We start from the raw sequence: 18,459 nt of genomic DNA, 5'->3' as shown, positions 1-18,459 counted from the left end.
TAACATGGTGATGGTTCCCATAAGGGGTGATGTTTACGGAATTGTCAATAGACACAACTTTTTGATTTAGTCAAAAGGTTGTGTCACTTCTTAAGGTTGTGACCATTGGGTTACCATACCAATAGTTGTGCCCTTTCACTATAGGATGTGTCACTCCTTAAGATTGTGACCTTTGGGTTACCATTGGTTAACCAATGGATTTACCCTTTGCTAACTGGTGCATGATGGCCTATAAATAGGGGTTATTGGTGCACAAATTAAAACACTCAATTCTCTTTGTTTATCACCAACTTGTGGGACAAATACCCTCACTGGAGTGTTACCATATTCTCATAATTCCGCTTCCATTTGTTATTTAATTTCTCTATAGTGGTATCAGAGCCAGATTATGTCAGGGAATTTTATCGCGCATTGCGAAGACGATAAATAGGCAAGTGCTTGGTTTGGCAACCACACTTGCATATTTTAATCATCTTCGTTTCCTTAAAAATCTGAGAGAGAAAATTTTTTAGATCACGGTGGGGGGTCTAGAGTACACTGGTAATCTTTAAAATCTTGTGAAGTGTTATTATTTTAAAGAAAATTATTGCCATTATTTTACACAAAGAAATAGTGAATTAAATAGCCCATTTGCACACACTGCCACTGTTTCGGCCAGTTGCTGAAGCCCCAACCCGCCATCGGACTTCGTGGACCTTAGGAGCACGTCGGAGTCTTCGTTGCCGACCACCAACTGGTCGAATGGAAGTAAAGACACGAGCTTCACTGTCTCTGGAACGCCCCAGTGCAAGGTTGAAGACAACCTAGGACCGTTTCGTCCAAGGGTCATCAAATTCAAAATTTTGGGGGACTAAACGATAGTGTCGTTCAGCCAAGAGAGGATAAAACAGGCAAAATGATAGTGTCGTTTTGCCCAATTCTGAAGAAAGATTTTTGGAGCCGAGCCACCAAGCCGAGCTGAGCCACCAAGCAAGCCGGTTCCTGAGCCGAGCCGCAAACAAGCCGTTGACTGAGCCGCCGACCAAGCCGTTAACCGAGCTGCCGACTTCGGGTTTTCTCCAGAACCCGGTTTGAATCGGCTGAACCGGTTTACTCATTTTCCTGAACCAGTTCGTGGCAAATTTGCTAAATCGGGCCGTTCGAGACATTTCAAGCCCGATTTGGCCCGTTCAAAAGCCGTTGTGCTCCAAATTTCAAGCACCTGTTGATCGAAATTATTACCAGAAATTCTTTGAAAAATATGAAACATCAAGGAAAGGTTATGGATATCCTCGATTGGGGTGTCACTTTCGTTATTCTCCTTATATAAAATATAATAGGAGAATTTCTAGGCTGCCACCTTGGATTAAATCTAAAGATTATTATTACTATTAAGTTTGTAATAGTTTTAATTTTTTCACAATTGAACTATTGTATTTAAATAGTACACATTTATTATTTCTACATTCTTCTTATTGATTAATTTCTAAGATTTATTATTCATCGCACCAAAGGAAAGTGTTGATCCCTCAGGGATAGAAAAATTGAATGGAAGAAATTTTGGAGCCTGAAAAAGGCATATAACTTTTCTTCTAACCCATAAAAGACCTTATATACATTAACAACACCAGAGCCATGTGAAGAAATTGTAGAAAATGATAAAAGTGAAAGTGAGAGCAGCGTTCCAAATAAAGATAAATGGATAGAACACAATGCATGAGCAAAAGTTTTAATTTTGCATTGTATGAGTGATCATATTATTCCTTTATTTGAAGACTATGAAACTGCTAAAGAAATAATGGATGCAGTTGAAGCAAAGTATGGTTTAAGGTCAGATACTTATATATAGTTATAGTTATTATTGGATAAGTATAACCGGACTTGTATGAAAGAGAATGATGATATTGGCGATCATGTACTTTGAATGGAGTAAATGACAAAAGAATTACATGATGCATGTCATCCTCTCACTGGCAAAATGCAAGTTACAACCATGTTAAATAATCTTCCTTCATCTTGAGATTACTTTATTACTTTTTTAACACAGAGTGAAAATGAAGTAACAATGATATCACTTCCAGTACTTTTAGTACTTGAAGGAGAAATGATGAAAAGAAAGAATAAAGATGGTGAATCATCCAATTTATTGATGGCTCAGGACAAGCGTTCTACACAAAATAAGTGAAGCCAAAATAGTTTAAGAAAAATAAATGGTTAAAAAGGAAACAAAATAAACCATTTTCTAGAAACTGTTTTAAGTGTGGAAAGAATGACCATTACAAATCACAATGTCCTAATAAAGGAAAAGCACAAGAAAGCAAGGAAATTGTAATGACAATCTCAGAAGTAATGCTAGTGGAACCAGCGACAGATTCATGGCGGGTTGACTCTGTAGCAACAAAACATATATGTAGGAACAAAGATATGTTTGTCAAACTTGAAAATAAACAAACGGGAGAGCACAGAGTGTATATGAGCAACAATACATACTGCGATGTCTTGGGGCATGGTACATGTAAGTTCAAAGTGAATGGTTCCGTTATTTTACTTAGTGATGTTCTATATGTACCTAGTATTCGTAGGAATTTAGTATCAGTACCTGTACTAGATCAGAAAGGCTACACAATTGAGTTTAAGTCTGGAACCGTTGTAATAAGTAAGGGTAACATATCAGTGAAAGGTGTGAAAGATCACAATATGTATGTACTGAATGTTGATATTAATAAAGTACCCATTTTTGAGTAATTGAAAGTGTCTACAAATTGTGCATATTTATGGCATTTAAGATTAGGTCATATAAATAAAAATAAAATGATCAGAATATGTAAAAGTGAATTAATACTACAAACAAACTCAGATAATTTTGATATATGTGAACCATGTATCAAAGAAAAAATGAGTAGTAAACATTTTCCAAAAAGTTGGAAATCCACGGATTTACTAGAAATTATACATTCTGATGTTTGTAAACCTTTTAAAACAAAAACCCATAGAGGAATGAAGTACTTTATTACTTTCACTGATGATTATTCAAGATATGAGTATATCTACTTACTCAAGCATAAATATGAAATAATTGAGAAATTTAAAGAATTTAAATTAGAAGTAGAAACCCAGTTGGGCAGACCCATTAAAAGTTTGAATAGTGATCGAGCAGGAGAATTTGAAACTTTAGATAATTTCTGCAAATTGAATGGTATAAGACACATTTATATTATGTCATATAAACCTCAACAAAATGGCATTGCAGAAAGGAGAAATAGAATTCTATTGGATATGGTGCGATCAATGATGGCATATGTTGATCTACCAATACATTTTTGGGGTGAAGCATTATCGACTGCTATATATATATTGAATAGAGTTGAACCTAAAGCGAAACCTCTTACACCTTACGAGTTATGGACGAGACATAAACCGGATTTAAGTAAGCTCAAAGTTTGGGGTTGTAAGGCACAAGTGCTTATCCCAAGGCCACTAAGGGATAAATTAAAAAGTAAATCTGAGAATGCAGGTTTATTGGATATGTAGAAAACGAAAATGGCTATAGATTTTATCATTCTGAAAGAGGATTGATAGAAAGTAGAGATGTCGTTTTCTTGAAAAATACGAACTTTATTACTCCTGTTGATCAGATAGATTTATTAAGTTATTTAGAGAATCAACAAATCCCCACAGAGTTTGATAATGAAAATTCTGATATTATTCAAATCCAGAACAATAAAAATAAAAAAAAGTCAGATGAAAATCAATCTTTAGGTATTGATATTGGACACAGTGGGAGTAAAAGATCCAGAAGACTGTTAATTTTATTTCAAGATCATTATGCACTAAATAGCAGTTTGGAAAATTTAGATAATTGTACTAAAATTTTTTCTGAGGCAGTCAATAGTATTGATTCAGAAAAATGGCTTGAGGCCATGAAAGACAATATAGAATCAATAAACAAAAATAATGTTTAGAAGTTAACAGATCTTCCAAGAGATAGAAAAGCTATTGGCTGTAAATGGGTTCTCAGAAGAAAATTTAAAATTGATGGTAGTTTGGAAATGTACAAAGCAATGTTTGTTGTCAAGGGATATACTCAATAACCAGGTGTAGACTTTGTGGATATATTTTCGCCTGTGGTGAAGTTCACATCCGTAAGGATCGTTATGTTCATTGTTGCTAGGATGAATTTGGAATTACATCAGTTAGATGTAAAAATAACTTTTCTCAATGGTGAATTAAAAGAGGATATCTTTATGATTCAACCAGAAGGAATCCGAATTAAAGGACATAAAGAGAAAGTCTACAGGTTGAGAAAGTCACTATATGGACTTAAGTAATCGTCAAGACAGTGATACTTGAAATTTCACCAAGCCATTTTGAAATGGGATATGAAATGAATCCACTAGATCATTGTGTATACATATGAAAAAATGATAATAAATTAACGTTATTGTCATTGTATGTTGATGATATATTACTGACAGGTAATTGTCTAGGTATGATGCATGAAACAAAAGAATTTTTGAAATCTAAATTTGAAATGAAAGACATGGGTGAAATTGCCTATGTTCTTGGTATAAGAATTTCTAGAGATAGAAATTCAAATCTATTGTATTTAGATCAAGAAAAATATCTAGAAAAAGTACTTAAAATATCTGGTATGGAAAATTGTAAATCTTTAAGTACTTCTATTTGTAAAGCTCATACTTTAAATAAAAGTATGTGCCCAAAAGATGAGAAGGAAATAAGTGAAATGCTTAAAGTTCCATATGCTTAAGCTGTGAGAAGCCTCATGTATGCAATGACAAGTACCAGACAAGATATTTGTCATGTAGTAGGATTGGTAAGCAGATTTCAATTCAATCTAGGTATAGAACATGGGCAAACAGTAAAGCGTATATTAAGATATTTACAAGGTACCAAAAATTTGAAGTTATACTTTGGAAATAGTGATCTAGAATTAATCGGCTATAGTGATACTGATTTTGGAAGTGATGTGGATGATAGAAAATCTATAACAGGATATATATTTCTATTTGGTGGAACAACATTTTATTGGTTAAGTAAGAAATAAGGTTGTGTTGCTAAGTCTACTATGGAATCAAAGTATATTGCTTGTGGTACTGCAATGAGTAATGAGGTGGGGATAAAACGCTTTGTTGAAAGCTTGAATTTGGGTACATCCACAGAACCAATCAATGTGTTTTGTGATAATCAGTCTGTCATTTCTTTGATAAAAAGTGGAACACAGAGTTCCAAGGGAAAACACAATGATGTGCATTATCACTATATTTTAGATATAGTGGAAAGATGTGAGGTCAATGTTAATTTTATTTCCTCGACTTAAATATTAGCAGATCCGATGACCAAAGGTTTACCTTTGGAGAAATTCAGAAAACATGTGACGAGAATGAGATTGAGAGAAACTTAGGTGAAACAATCTCATGGTCGACATGCATAACTTAGCAAATTCTGGGGACGACTAGAAAATTGGAGTAATGGTAATACCCAAATTAAAATTTCGGTCATTTGTAAAGTCACTGATAAGGTGATCAAGAAAAATCTCAAGAATGGCCTTAGGGTGAGTACTTGACGAAATTTCAGTGTAGGATGATTAACCAAGTAAAAAGTTGATCATGACAAAGTTGTTGATAAGGTGATTAAGGAAAGACTCAGATGAGTAAGAACTTAACGAAAATTTAGTGACACTCACTAAAGCTTTAGTGAAGTGTGATTTGATTACCCAAATAAATGGTTAATCATTTGTAAAGTCATTGATAAGGTGATTAGGAAAAACCTCAGGAATAGCCTCTAGAGGAAGTACTTAACGAAAATTTAACGCAAGTCGATACATGTGTTATGTATTTAGCTGAAGCCATCAATTGTGACATGGGAATGAATAATTGATCCAATCACGAGATATAGATCAATTGATCCAGTCACGGAGAATTTATGTCGTTCACTAAATTTTTCTTTTTAGTGAAATAAAATCACCCTCTAATATGTGATCAGTGGGAGCATATATGGTAAATGGTGCAGCCATATAAGGTAATAACAAAAACGTGTGCACGTAGAAGCTTGTCATGCTCTGACACCGATCTGCAAGAATAGCATATGAGAGTTGAGTAGTGGAAAGCTTATATTGATACCAAGGTAAAATATTCAACTGAATCATCACCGTTTTGTGTGATCAAGTGGGAGATGTTATTATAAGGGGTGTGATCACCAAACGGTGTACCCCTTGGAATGGTATTCTCTATCATGGTAATGGTTCCCATAAGGGGTGATATTTAAGGAATTGTCAATGGACACAATCTTTTGATTTAGTTAAAAGGTTGTTGCTTCTTAAGGTTGTGACATTTGGGTTACCATTGGTTTACCAATGGTTGTGTCCTTTCACAATAGGATGTGTCACTCCTTAAGGTTGTGACATTTGGGTTACTATTGGTTAACCAATAGATGTGCTATTTGCCAACCGGTGCATGATGACCTATAAATAGGGGTTATTGGTGCACAAATTAAAATTCTCAATTCCCTTTGTTTATCACCAACTTGTGGGACAAATACCCTCACGAGAGTATCACCATATTCTCATAATTATGCTTTTATTTGTTATTTAATTTCTCTACAAAATTAATTTATTCCATTTTTAGTATTTTTTTAATATAAAAGAATATTGTTATTTTATGGGGTCAAAATGGTTCAACGGTTCTGATTGTGACTTTCTTAATTTACCCAGATCCTCGCATAGTATTTTATACAATTTTTCCTTTGCGTGCCTAGGTTAGCAGCTATAATATATATATATATATATATATATATATTGGATTATGAAGTCATCATATATATATATATATATATATATATATATATCTACTTATATATAAAGCGCGAATAGGTTAGGAATAATGTTTTCATCTAACATTTTTTTTTCAATTTTACCTCTGCTTTTATTCCAAAATTTCGATTTTGCCACTGAAATTCTTCCCATTTTGCCCCTGGTTCTCCTGCACGTGAGCCCCTCCTCCCCTCTCCCTCGTTCATTTCTTCATCTGCTACGGTGCGTCGCCGCATGCCGTCGTGCTCGACACCGCCGCTCTCATTCTCTTCCCCTCTAACCGGCATCCATTCCCTTCCAATATCACCCCTCTCGTGCCGCCGTTGACCGCCACGAGCGAATTAAAGCTGCGGCCCGTCCGATTCTTCGTCACCTCCAGTGTGCCGCCGCACGCCGGTGTGGCTAACACCGCCCCACCCATTCTCTTCCCCTTCCAATATCAGCTCCTATAGTGCCGCCGTTAACCGCCACGACGAATCTAAGCCGCGACTCTTTTTTTTTTTTTATTTAATTTAATTTAATTTTTTTGACTGGAGCGACTGTATCTTTATTGTGTTTTATTTCCTTTAATTTTGAATTATGTAAATATTGAATTCAATTGTTACATTTCAGTATAGATCTAATTTTTTCCTTTTATTAATGATTTTTGTTGAATGATTTATTAAGAAATAAACTTAAATATTTTTTTGATATCTTGATAAATTGAATAGTTTATTAATTAACCTGAAATTAATTACAATATTTGAGGTAGATCTATAGTTTCTAATGTACTATAGTTTATTTAATTTTTTTTAAAGGAAAATGTTAGGATTGCTACTCTCCTACTACTCTTTTTATATTTAATTTTTTTTAATTTTTTATTTTACTTAATGGTTAAAGAAGTGATTATTAATAAAATTATATATTTTTTTAATTTTTTCGATTAAGGATGTTAAGAAAATACTTCAAAGAAAATGATAAAAAAATAAAAAACTTGAAATTAACTATAAGTAGTAATTGGGTAGTAATAGGGTAATAACCCTATCATTGCCTTTTTTTAAATATAAAGGATGAGATTTTATAAAATATATGATTAAATTATTTAATACTTACCACTGTAGTTTTGAATTTCAAAACTGACACACTATATATATATATTTTGGAAATAATAAATATACAACATGCGCATCCAACTATAATTATTAAGAGTAATAATAGTAGGTTGGTTAGTATAATTACAAATTTTCATAAGGAAATAAATTATAACTTCTTAATAATTTAAAAATCTAATATGTCATTATTACTATTTTATTTAGCCAAGTGTGAAAATGTTAAATAAATTAATGTTTTTCATTGTTATTATTTTTTTATAGTGTTTTTTTTTTAATAATATTAAAAAGAGGTATGAAAACTTTTGAAGTAAATTAAGATGATCTGGTTTGCATTCTTAAATTAAGAGCTAGACTGCCTTTGAACTAACGCAATATTTTAACATTATTTGTAGTGTTAAATAATATGGTCTAGAATATGTTAATATATATTAGAACATTTTTAATTTTTTCCTTCTCTAAAAATTTATATAATGTTGGAGAGAGTTAGATGAGATGAAATTTTATAAAAAATAATTGAAAAAGAGAAAGAGTTAAATAAAAAATATTATAAAATTAAAATATTATTAGACACTTAGATTATAATTTTATAATATTATTTTTGTTTTGCAATTTAAAAAATAAATTATATTTTATTTGAAATTTAAAATTTTGAGAAAGTTGTAATGATTATTTTAAAAGTTTTGTATTTCAGTTATGTTTAAAAGGAGATGAGATATAATATGAAAATTTTGGAATAAAATCTATTTTCAAATAGATTTTTATTTGAAAATAAGTAAGGGATGAACAATGTTCTTATCAATTTCTCTCTCTCTCTTTTTTCCTGTTTTTCTCATCAAATCTGGTTCTCTTATGTTTTTACTTTTTTGCCGATTAGGTGAGTTTGGATCTGAGATTTTTTTTTTTATAGGTTAGATCCTAATTGAGATGAGGTTAGTTAAAATGAAAATTAAAAGTTCAATAAAATATTGTTTAGAATATTATTTTTTAATATTATAGAAACATTAGCATTTTAAATATGAGATTTTGGTAAGCTTAATCAAACAATATTTTATGTTTTGTAAAAAAAATAATCTTAATTTGCTTATGGATGTTACATTTCATTTAAGTGCATTCAATTCTTGAGTTTGCTGCCTAATAAGATTCAAGATTCTCATGATATGTTATTTTATCTGGAACTCGTAAAAATACTATTGGATATAATCATTGATATTAGGGTTTATAATATGAGATAAAAAGGAAAATGATTTAGTCAAAAGTCCTTATTCATATACTGCTTGTGATAATAGGATGATTTACTTTACACGATGATTCTATTTGAAGTTAGTCATATTTTGTTGTCTATCATACATCTTGCAGCATTTAATGGTAGACAACTCATGCTTACTTGCCACATAGGTACTGGTACATAATGAGTACTGATCCATAATATCAGTGGAATCAGCAATTGTGTTGAGGATGTCAACTTTTTACTGTATGATATTATGTAAAGATTAATATTAGGTAAAGTCATACGGTATTCAACATTTACGTATTTCATTTAAAAAAGTAAAGTGAGTTTATTATTAAAAAAATATTTTTTTTTTATGTGAATCTTAAATTTACTTATTTTTTAAAAAAAGAATAAGCAGAGTTTGCACATCATAAAACCGCTAACATCATTTTGCTTAATAAAATCTAGATGATAAAATCTTTTAACTATTTTTTATATAGATCATCGATCTTAAATAATTTTTCTTGTATTTTCACTTTGAATTGCATACTAAGAATCTCAATATTGTATATCAAAAAACTTTGTGATCCATATTAATAAGCTTATTATTTCTCTTAAACTTAATTTTTATTTTTATTTTAGAGAGGTCACATCCTTGAAAATAAATAATATATAGAAATTAAACAAAATTTTGAGACTATAAGATAACAAGATAAGCATTTCTAAGTATATTAAAATTTTAAAGAGCATATAATGGAGATTATAATTTTTTTGGGGGGGCCATTTTCTATATCTATATAATTGTATATAATATCTAACTTGTTAATGTTTGCGCGCATTTAAGCCATATCTCGTAAAAATTAATTTGTTATTTTTAGTTTTCAATGTGACTAGCCTTACATTAGCTATGTTTTAGTAGATTCATCTGGGATAGCACCCATCGATCTCTTTCTTGTACTGCTGCCCTTCTTGGCAGATGGAATGCTAAATAGTACTAATCCTGGCTATTTTGATTGGAATGCCAGCTTCTCCAATGGAAAACAAAAGGAGAAGATCATTGCAGAAACGCTATAACCATCTTTGAGACGTTATTCTTTTAGTTTTTTGCAGCTGCATGCGTCTATATGTGGGTGAAGACCCTCCAAAATACTCATTGTGAGGTGAGCCTCCAAAGACTCTGCTCTGCCTTCTGATACCTTACAATTACAAGAAGCTTGCGTCTGATTATTTTGAGAATTTTATCTGTTAGTCTTCTTTTATCTCTGGCTTCCATCTTGCAATTAGGAAAGAGGTCAAGTAGTTCTTGTAGAATAGTGGTTTTGGGCTTTTGTTGTAGCGGTGAACATTGCGGTGGTTTTTATCCTTTTTTATTTACTTATAGTATATATATATATATGTGCAAGTTCAGGGTCTTGAGAATGACAACCTCATCGCATGCATGCAAAATATTGTTTAATTAAGGATAGAAATTGTCCTTAGTATGAAAGTTAAAAATTGAATAAAATATTATTAAAATATTATTTTTTAATATTATTATTATTTTAAAATTTAAAAAGATTGAATTATTGTTTATTTTATTTTACGTGAAAACTTATAAAATTATAATGATAAAATAAGATTAGTTGATAGTGTTTTTAATTCAAACTAAGCCTATAATTTGCGGATATAATATTTAAGAAGAAAAAATAAATTAACCTATAGTCTATAGTCTATTTAATTACAAAAATAAAATCAACGTAAAACTTAATTATTAATTGCTTTGAACGTACAGCCATTTATATAAGGTGGCAAATTCATGTTTTTCGTTAACCTCCATTGTTTTTCCCGTTAACTTCTGACCTAGCAGTTCTTCACTTAAAAGTCCCCCCATCGTCACCACACTTGGATGCATGTCCTCAGCGCGTGGTCTCATGGAAAAGACCATAGCGATAAGAGATAGAAAGCAAGAATTCCTCACAAAGATAGATAGATATAGATATAGACTTTGAGATTACAAAAAATGGCGTTGAACCAAACGCTACTATCCCAAGTACCACCGTTATCATATTCATCCACGACCACTAGAACGGCTGCTACAAGGAACTCCGTTTGCACAATAGCCAAAACCCAATTCGCCAACCTTAGTGTACCCTCTTTGCTCCCATCTTCATCCACCAATCAGTTTACAGCACCCAAGTGGCGTTCCTGAGGCCGGCGGAGATCCCGTGGAGTAAGGAGCACAGTAACAGGGTGCACTTCATAGGCATCGTCGGCACCCAAGTTGATATCAAGCACTTACCCTCTAGCAAAGCCCTCGCCTGGACCCGCCTCGTCGTCAAGAAGTCCTCCTCCCTCACCTATTGGATAAACTTGAAAGGAGCCTCTCATCTTTCCTTTTGAATGATCGTGAATCTAATTATGTGATGGCAGGGAAAAAATTTGGAAATAATGCTGCAAGCATTGTTGGTTCTGTTGAAGAATTATGGCAAGCCTTCTTTACTCTAATCCAACGGATTGGTGGGATAATAGGAAGAACAAGAAAAACCCAAAATATCCAGATTTTAAGCACAAAGATATTGGAGAAGCTTTGTGGGTCGAAGGTAGGTACAATTCACCATGGAGAAGCTTCTTATTTTAATGTTGTCGAAGTCGAAGAAAATGAGGATCAGGATTTCGGAAGAAAGATGGAACCGAAGAAGAAGAAGCAACGGACGGTGCGCAGGAGGAAAAGAAATAAAGCCCTAAGGGTTATGGCCAAAGCGGCGTTGTTTAGAGAGAAATGGAGGACTAAGCTGCAAGCTACGAGCTTGGCTTCAAATCCGTATGGGCTGGGCCCAAAAGAGAATAAAATACACTAAAACAAGCACAGTCCGATAAAGAAGGGTCCAATAAAATAAAATAAAAAGCACATTAAAATTAAAAAATCAATTTCACAACTTAGTAATCATAAGTACCAGAATTTTATAAACAAAACCACAACAGTAAAATATCCTGAAAGAAGTTATACAGTTATCTAGCAAAATATAATACAAAGCCAAAATATATAGACAAAAGGAGAAATAAATCTCATTTGGTCCAAAACACGCCATTAAATACCGTCATCTTAATTATGCAAACTTAATCATCTTGTTAAGGTACTAATCGTAGTAGTTAATTTGTTTATTAAAATTCATTTGTAATATTCTATTAATTATATTACTTGTATAAAAGTTGAAGCAACGTCTTCTAAGTTATATATGCCATCAACTATTTTTATAAATTTTGTAAAAAAGAGTAATGCTAGAGAGAAGCCACTATAGCAATGCACATTTTGCACTCACTGCGTAGTTGCTTCTAGTTGATTGTTCCCAACACTCACTTGGAGAGATGTGTGGTCTAGATGATGTCACATCATGTGTGCAAAATGGAAGCTCTCAATAGTAATTTCTATCTATATTTATTCATTTAATTATGAGCTGGAAGTTGGCTTAGCTGCATGAAATGCTATTAATTAGCATGTACCAATTAATATTCTGCTGCAAATGGCTTTTTTTGGGGATAATTAATAAGGTTGCGTTTGGATGTTGAAGTGAGTTGAGTTAAGTTGAGTTGAGATGATAAAATATTGTTATAATATTATTTTTTAATATTATTATTATTTTAAGATTTGAAAAAGTTTAATTATTTATTATATTTTATGTTGGGATTTGAAAAAGTTGTAATGATGAGTTGAGATGAGTTGAGAGATGTTTGTCATCCAAACGAAGCCTAAGCTTAATTTGTAGACATGACCATCTAATAGAGGGCCGTGATATATATTTAGTGTTGTGAGATCATATATTATAGTTTACAATAGTAACTCATTTAGAACACGGTAATTAAGATTAATGGAACACGATAAGATCAAATTCTCGTATAACTAGCTATCTGCATATTTAAGCTATATAAATAATTAAATTAAATTATAAATAACTTAAAAATAATAAACATTAAAATTATTAATACTTAAACTCACATTAATATTTAAAAGATAATTAATTAAAAACTAAGAGGACTAACTTAAAAAATAATAAAACTAAATTTTAATTAATACTTAAAAATAATTGTAAGTTATAATTAATCTAATTGAGTAATACTTGGAATATGATTTTGTAAGGATAGTTAAAATACACTTAAAATTTAATATACTAAGGATACTTAAAATACATTCTGATATTAAAAAACATAATAATTAGAATACTTACAATACACTAATTAATATTTAGGATACTAAAAATACACTTAATACTAAAGAACATAATAATTAGGATACTTAAAAAACACTTAATATTTAGGAATATACTTAAAATACACTTAGTATTAAAAAACATAATAATTAGGATACTTACAATACACTTAATATTTAGGATACTTAAAATACACTTAATATTTAAGATACTTAAAATACATAATAATTAAAATACATAATTAAGATTTGGGGATTCTCATATCTTCTATTCTCATATCATCTTGTATTCTCGTATATTTTATTATTGTTGTGTTTTAATATCGTATAATCTACTTTGCATTGAAATAAATCTTAGACCCATTCGAGAGTTATCAATCATATTGAACAGTTGATTGATATCTCTTGAATTGTCCAGAGTGGATATACTTCATTTGACAAGACCAGGTACTTACAATTACTCCACTTAAAAACCTTTGAAATGGTTGCAACTAAGTTGTTGTGTTAGGTCGTTTTCATGGATCAACTCATGAAAAGAACATGATTATTATAGACATAAATTTATAACTAAATTTTAAAAAGTTTTTTTTCATTAAAAAAAAAAATTTCATATGATTCTTAATTTTTATAAAAATATTAATTAACATAAGAATTTTGTTATGCATCAGTTACTATTTATCCCCACACACTACACTCAATATTTTTTTTTTATAAGGTGTGTAGTGTGAGATAGTGAATAGTAATTAATGAGAAGAATTATTGTTAGCAAAATACTTACCTAAATTTGCATATAAATAATTAGAGAAAAGATATTTGCAACCGTAAATTGTGTAACTGTCGCGTAATCACTTTAAAAACATGAGACCTACATGAAAATAATTAATTTTTTAATAATAGACCTCACCCTTTTTCAAAATAATTACGCGACGTTTATGAATTTCACAAACATACATTAGAATTACTCAATTAATTAATTTTCTTTCCAGTTAACCCACTGTCCTGGCCCTGCGGCCTGCGCCTTTATATAATTTTTAGCTACCAAGCCCATCAAGCACACGAGCATCCTCTCGTCTCTCTAATTTTCTTCCCAAGAGATCCTGATCCAAAACTTGAAACATAATCAAGTACACATGGGGGCCGGAAGATCAGAGGGGTCAGAGTACATTTTGAGAGTGAGCAAGACGGAGATGGTGGCTGCAGTTCTGCCTTTGCAAGAGCTCTGGCTGCCACTATCCAACCTAGACTTGCTTCTTCCCCCTGTGGACGTGGGTGTTTTTTTCTGCTATAAGAAACCTGCAGCGACCTCCGGGGATGATGCAGACAACCTTAGTGCTTTTGAGTCCATGGTCGGGGTGCTCAAGAAGGCATTGGCACAAACTCTGGTTTCCTACTACGCGTTTGCCGGTGTGGTGGTACCAAACTTGGTTGGAGAACCTGAGATTCTGATCTGCAACAATGGCGGAGTATGTTTTGTTGAAGCTTTTGCAGAGGTAGACCTTAAAGACCTCAACTTGTATAATCCTGACGAGACCATCGAGGGCAAACTTGTGCCCCAGAGGAAGCATGGTGTTCTCGCTGTCCAGGTTTGGCTATGATTCCTCATGATTGCCTAACAACGAAGACTTTTTGCAAACCAAAGCATTAATGCGGAGATTCTAAATTAAGCTGCATCATTAATTGAGATCGGTATACCACCAAGCAGAGGAAAACAAATAAATTAATTTTGTTCTCACGGTCGTTTTTTTTAGTTGATATTTTTGTTTACTGAAAAACACGTTTTCTGAAATCTGTTGGACTGTAGAATATTCTATTCCTATTCATCACTTTATTATTATTTTTCACCTATTTTTTTATTACTATTTATTAATTTAGATATCGACCGATTAAATGCATGATTGGTAGATATGTTATGAGATCAGGTACTAGCTAGCTAATAGTTATTCGAAATTAACTGCATGCATGGTGCAGGCTACTCAGCTAAAATGTGGTGGATTGGTGGTGGCATGCACATTTGACCACCGAATAGCAGACGCTTACTCGGCCAACATGTTTCTTGTTTCGTGGGCTGAGATGGCTCGTTCTAAACCAATCACTGTTATGCCATCTTTTCGTCGATCTCTACTCAACCCTCGACACCCCGGCTGGATTCATCCCTCCTTGGATGACATGTATGTCCCCATAACGACATTGGCCCCACCCAAAGACCCGGAACCTGATGCAGACGATCTCATTAGCCGCATATACTACATTACTGCCGACCAACTCAACCGTCTCCAGTCACTAGCCAGCACTACCAATGATTGCAGGAGGACAAAATTACAGTGTTTTAGTGCATTCCTGTGGAAGATGATTGCCAAATGGGCTATTATTAAGAACGTGGAGAAAAAGGTAACCAAGTTGGGCATTATTGTCGATGGAAGGAGAAGATTAAGCGAAGGAGATAAACATAAGGCTTCACTCATGGGTTCTTACTTTGGAAATGTGCTGTCCATACCCTTTGGTGCCAAGCAAGTGAGTGAGATTAACGACAAGCCGTTGGATTGGGTGGCAGATGAGGTTCATAAACTGTTGGAAGGTGCAGTGACAAAGGAACATTTTTTGGGGCTGATAGATTGGGTGGAGGCTCATCGTCCGGTGCCATGTTTGGCAAAGATATATTATAATGGGAGCGAAGATGGACCGGCTTTGGTGGTGTCATCCGGGCAACAGTTCCCAGTGTCTAAGGTGGACTTCGGGTGGGGAAACCCGGCTTTTGGGTCGTACCATTTTCCGTGGGAAGGGGATGCCGGATACGTGATGCCGATACCGAGCCCCGCCGGAAACGGTGATTGGGTGGTGTACATGCACCTCTTTAAAGGACAGCTGGAGTTGATAGAGGCTGAGGCTGCTCAGGTCTTTAGACCCTTGACTTCTAACTATCTCGGCTTCGACTAGATCAATATTGCAGGGTAATTTTAGTGACAAGTTTTAAATGTATAACTCTTTTATAAAATAATGGATCCTATAGAAAAAAAAAATTATAAAATAATGGATCCTATAGAAAAAAAAAATAACTTTTTTCATAATAGAATCTATTTTTTATAAAATATTTGTGCGAAACTTAAAATACTATATGTATAATTAATGTGGTGATGAATTTTATGAAATATTAACCGTACGTATGCCTCTTTATAAGTCATATTATATTGTGCTAATATATATATATATATAATATTTATTTATATAAATAGTACTACTACTACTACTAAAGTTTTATATATCTTCAGTTTTGGCCATTTTCAATAGAAATATTTCAGATTCATAAAACATTAACATGTATGATGCATGCAGGTTTATCAAGGTAGCTAGGTTATCTAGATCTTCCGAATGACGTTGTACAAGAAAATTTAATAGAAAAAAAAAAATTTACTGTAATAGTTAGATAGCCACTTATTATAATAGAATAGATATATATGTTTAGTTATAAGCTGTGATATCCCAATTAACACGTGATTATCCATGGGTGGGTCTATGCTGTGTTTAGATATGTTTAACGCATGGAAGGCAAAGTGAAGTTGGTGGAGTCTCTTTGGCTTGCGATTGGCTATGTTTGGTAAGTGAGAGTACCTCAAGTACTCTAACTATTATTCTTTATTTTATTATTATTTTTTACCTATTTTTTTACTATTCATTACTTTTCACCTACTTTTTACTACTATTTAATATTTTATTATTACTTTTTCATTACTTTTTTACTACTATTCATAAACATTCTCAACACTTCTCAACATTTCTCACTACCTAAACGTACCCGCCGGTCCATCTTCGCTCCCAAACGTACCCAACATTTCTCACTATTCACAAACATTCTCAACATTGCTTGGGTGGGTCTTCGGCTAAAAGCAGGCAATAGGCTTCTTTCTATCACATATTTTATCACAATTGATATATTAATTTTAATTAGTGATATATTAATTTAATAAAAATATAATTATTAATTAATATATAATAGATAAAATAATAAAATATAATAAAATAAAATAAAATAAAATAATAATTAAAAATATTAAATATTTTTGAAATTATTAATTATTTATTACTATATAATAAATAAATAGATAATTTAATATAGAAATTTGATATGAATAATCAAAACTAAATTTATCATATATTATTTTATTATTATATAATAAAAAAATAATTATTCTAATGTAAAAATTTATATAAATAGAATAATAAAAAATTATATTTATCTTATATTCATAAAAAAAAATATCTTCTAATTTTGACTAATCTATTAAAAGTGGGCTCACACCTAAGGAAGGGTTTAATTACCTGGTACCCACCACAGAAAATTGGAAAGCAGACAATCCACACACAAAATAAGCAGGAGGGAAAGATCATGTGGCTATCTTGTCAAGACGTGTTGGTACCATATCCGCTAGCAGAGATAATACTGTCAGGATTTATATAAGATTCGAAGGGCCAGAATAAATAATTGAGTTGAAAATTTTTAGGAATGCATTTTAAACATGCATTCTTTCATAAATATTGATAATCTTACATCTAAGTTTTTCATATATTTTAATTAAGAGATATGATCTATATAGAAATTATAAAAAAAAGATAATATATGTATAGCGGTACGTAACATTATATATTTAAAAGTTTTTAAGTAATACAATTGCATACTATATATATGTAGCAATCTATCCCGTGAACATGATGTTTTTTTGTTAAATATATTTCTTCACCCATGTAACTACAAATTTTAAAAGAGAAATAATCTATTATGAATATTATATCCTAATTTAGTTTCTTAAAATAAAATAAAAAATAATTACTATAAAATTTTAAATGAGACCAAATTTTAATTTGATGATATAAGAAGGATCTATTAAAAGAATTATTGACAATTTGCAATGCACCAATTAAGACTGGTCATTTAAAAGCATTGGTCCGTGCTATTTATGAATTATAGACAAGAACAAAAGGAGAAAATTATGAGAAATATACAAATTAGAGAAGATTATAAAATATATATCTTATATATATAAAGAGCCTATGAAACGGAATTTTTTTGTTTTAACAGAAATTTCTTGTTTTAACGGAATATACTGATTTTCATTAACTTTCCATCCGTTTGTAATAATTATAGAATACAGGGATACAATTATATTTTCCTTTA

General features: G+C 31.8%; 1 protein-coding gene across 1 annotated transcript; it reads left to right on the top strand.

The window, feature by feature from the left end:
* The first annotated feature begins 14,345 nt into the window (after nt 1–14,345).
* LOC108995420 (shikimate O-hydroxycinnamoyltransferase-like) lies at nt 14,346–16,443 on the top strand. Its single transcript, XM_018970995.2, has 2 exons — nt 14,346–14,875; nt 15,261–16,443. The coding sequence occupies exons 1-2, from the start codon at nt 14,423–14,425 to the stop codon at nt 16,224–16,226; spliced, it is 1,419 nt and encodes a 472-aa protein (XP_018826540.1). The 5' UTR covers nt 14,346–14,422; the 3' UTR covers nt 16,227–16,443.
* The last annotated feature ends 2,016 nt before the right edge of the window (nt 16,444–18,459 follow it).

The sequence above is a fragment of the Juglans regia genome, chromosome 2 (assembly GCF_001411555.2).
Source record: "Juglans regia cultivar Chandler chromosome 2, Walnut 2.0, whole genome shotgun sequence".
Classification (NCBI taxonomy): Eukaryota; Viridiplantae; Streptophyta; class Magnoliopsida; order Fagales; family Juglandaceae; genus Juglans; species Juglans regia.
Note: the sequence above shows the minus strand (reverse complement) of the source record. Positions and strands in the feature narration are given on the sequence as shown.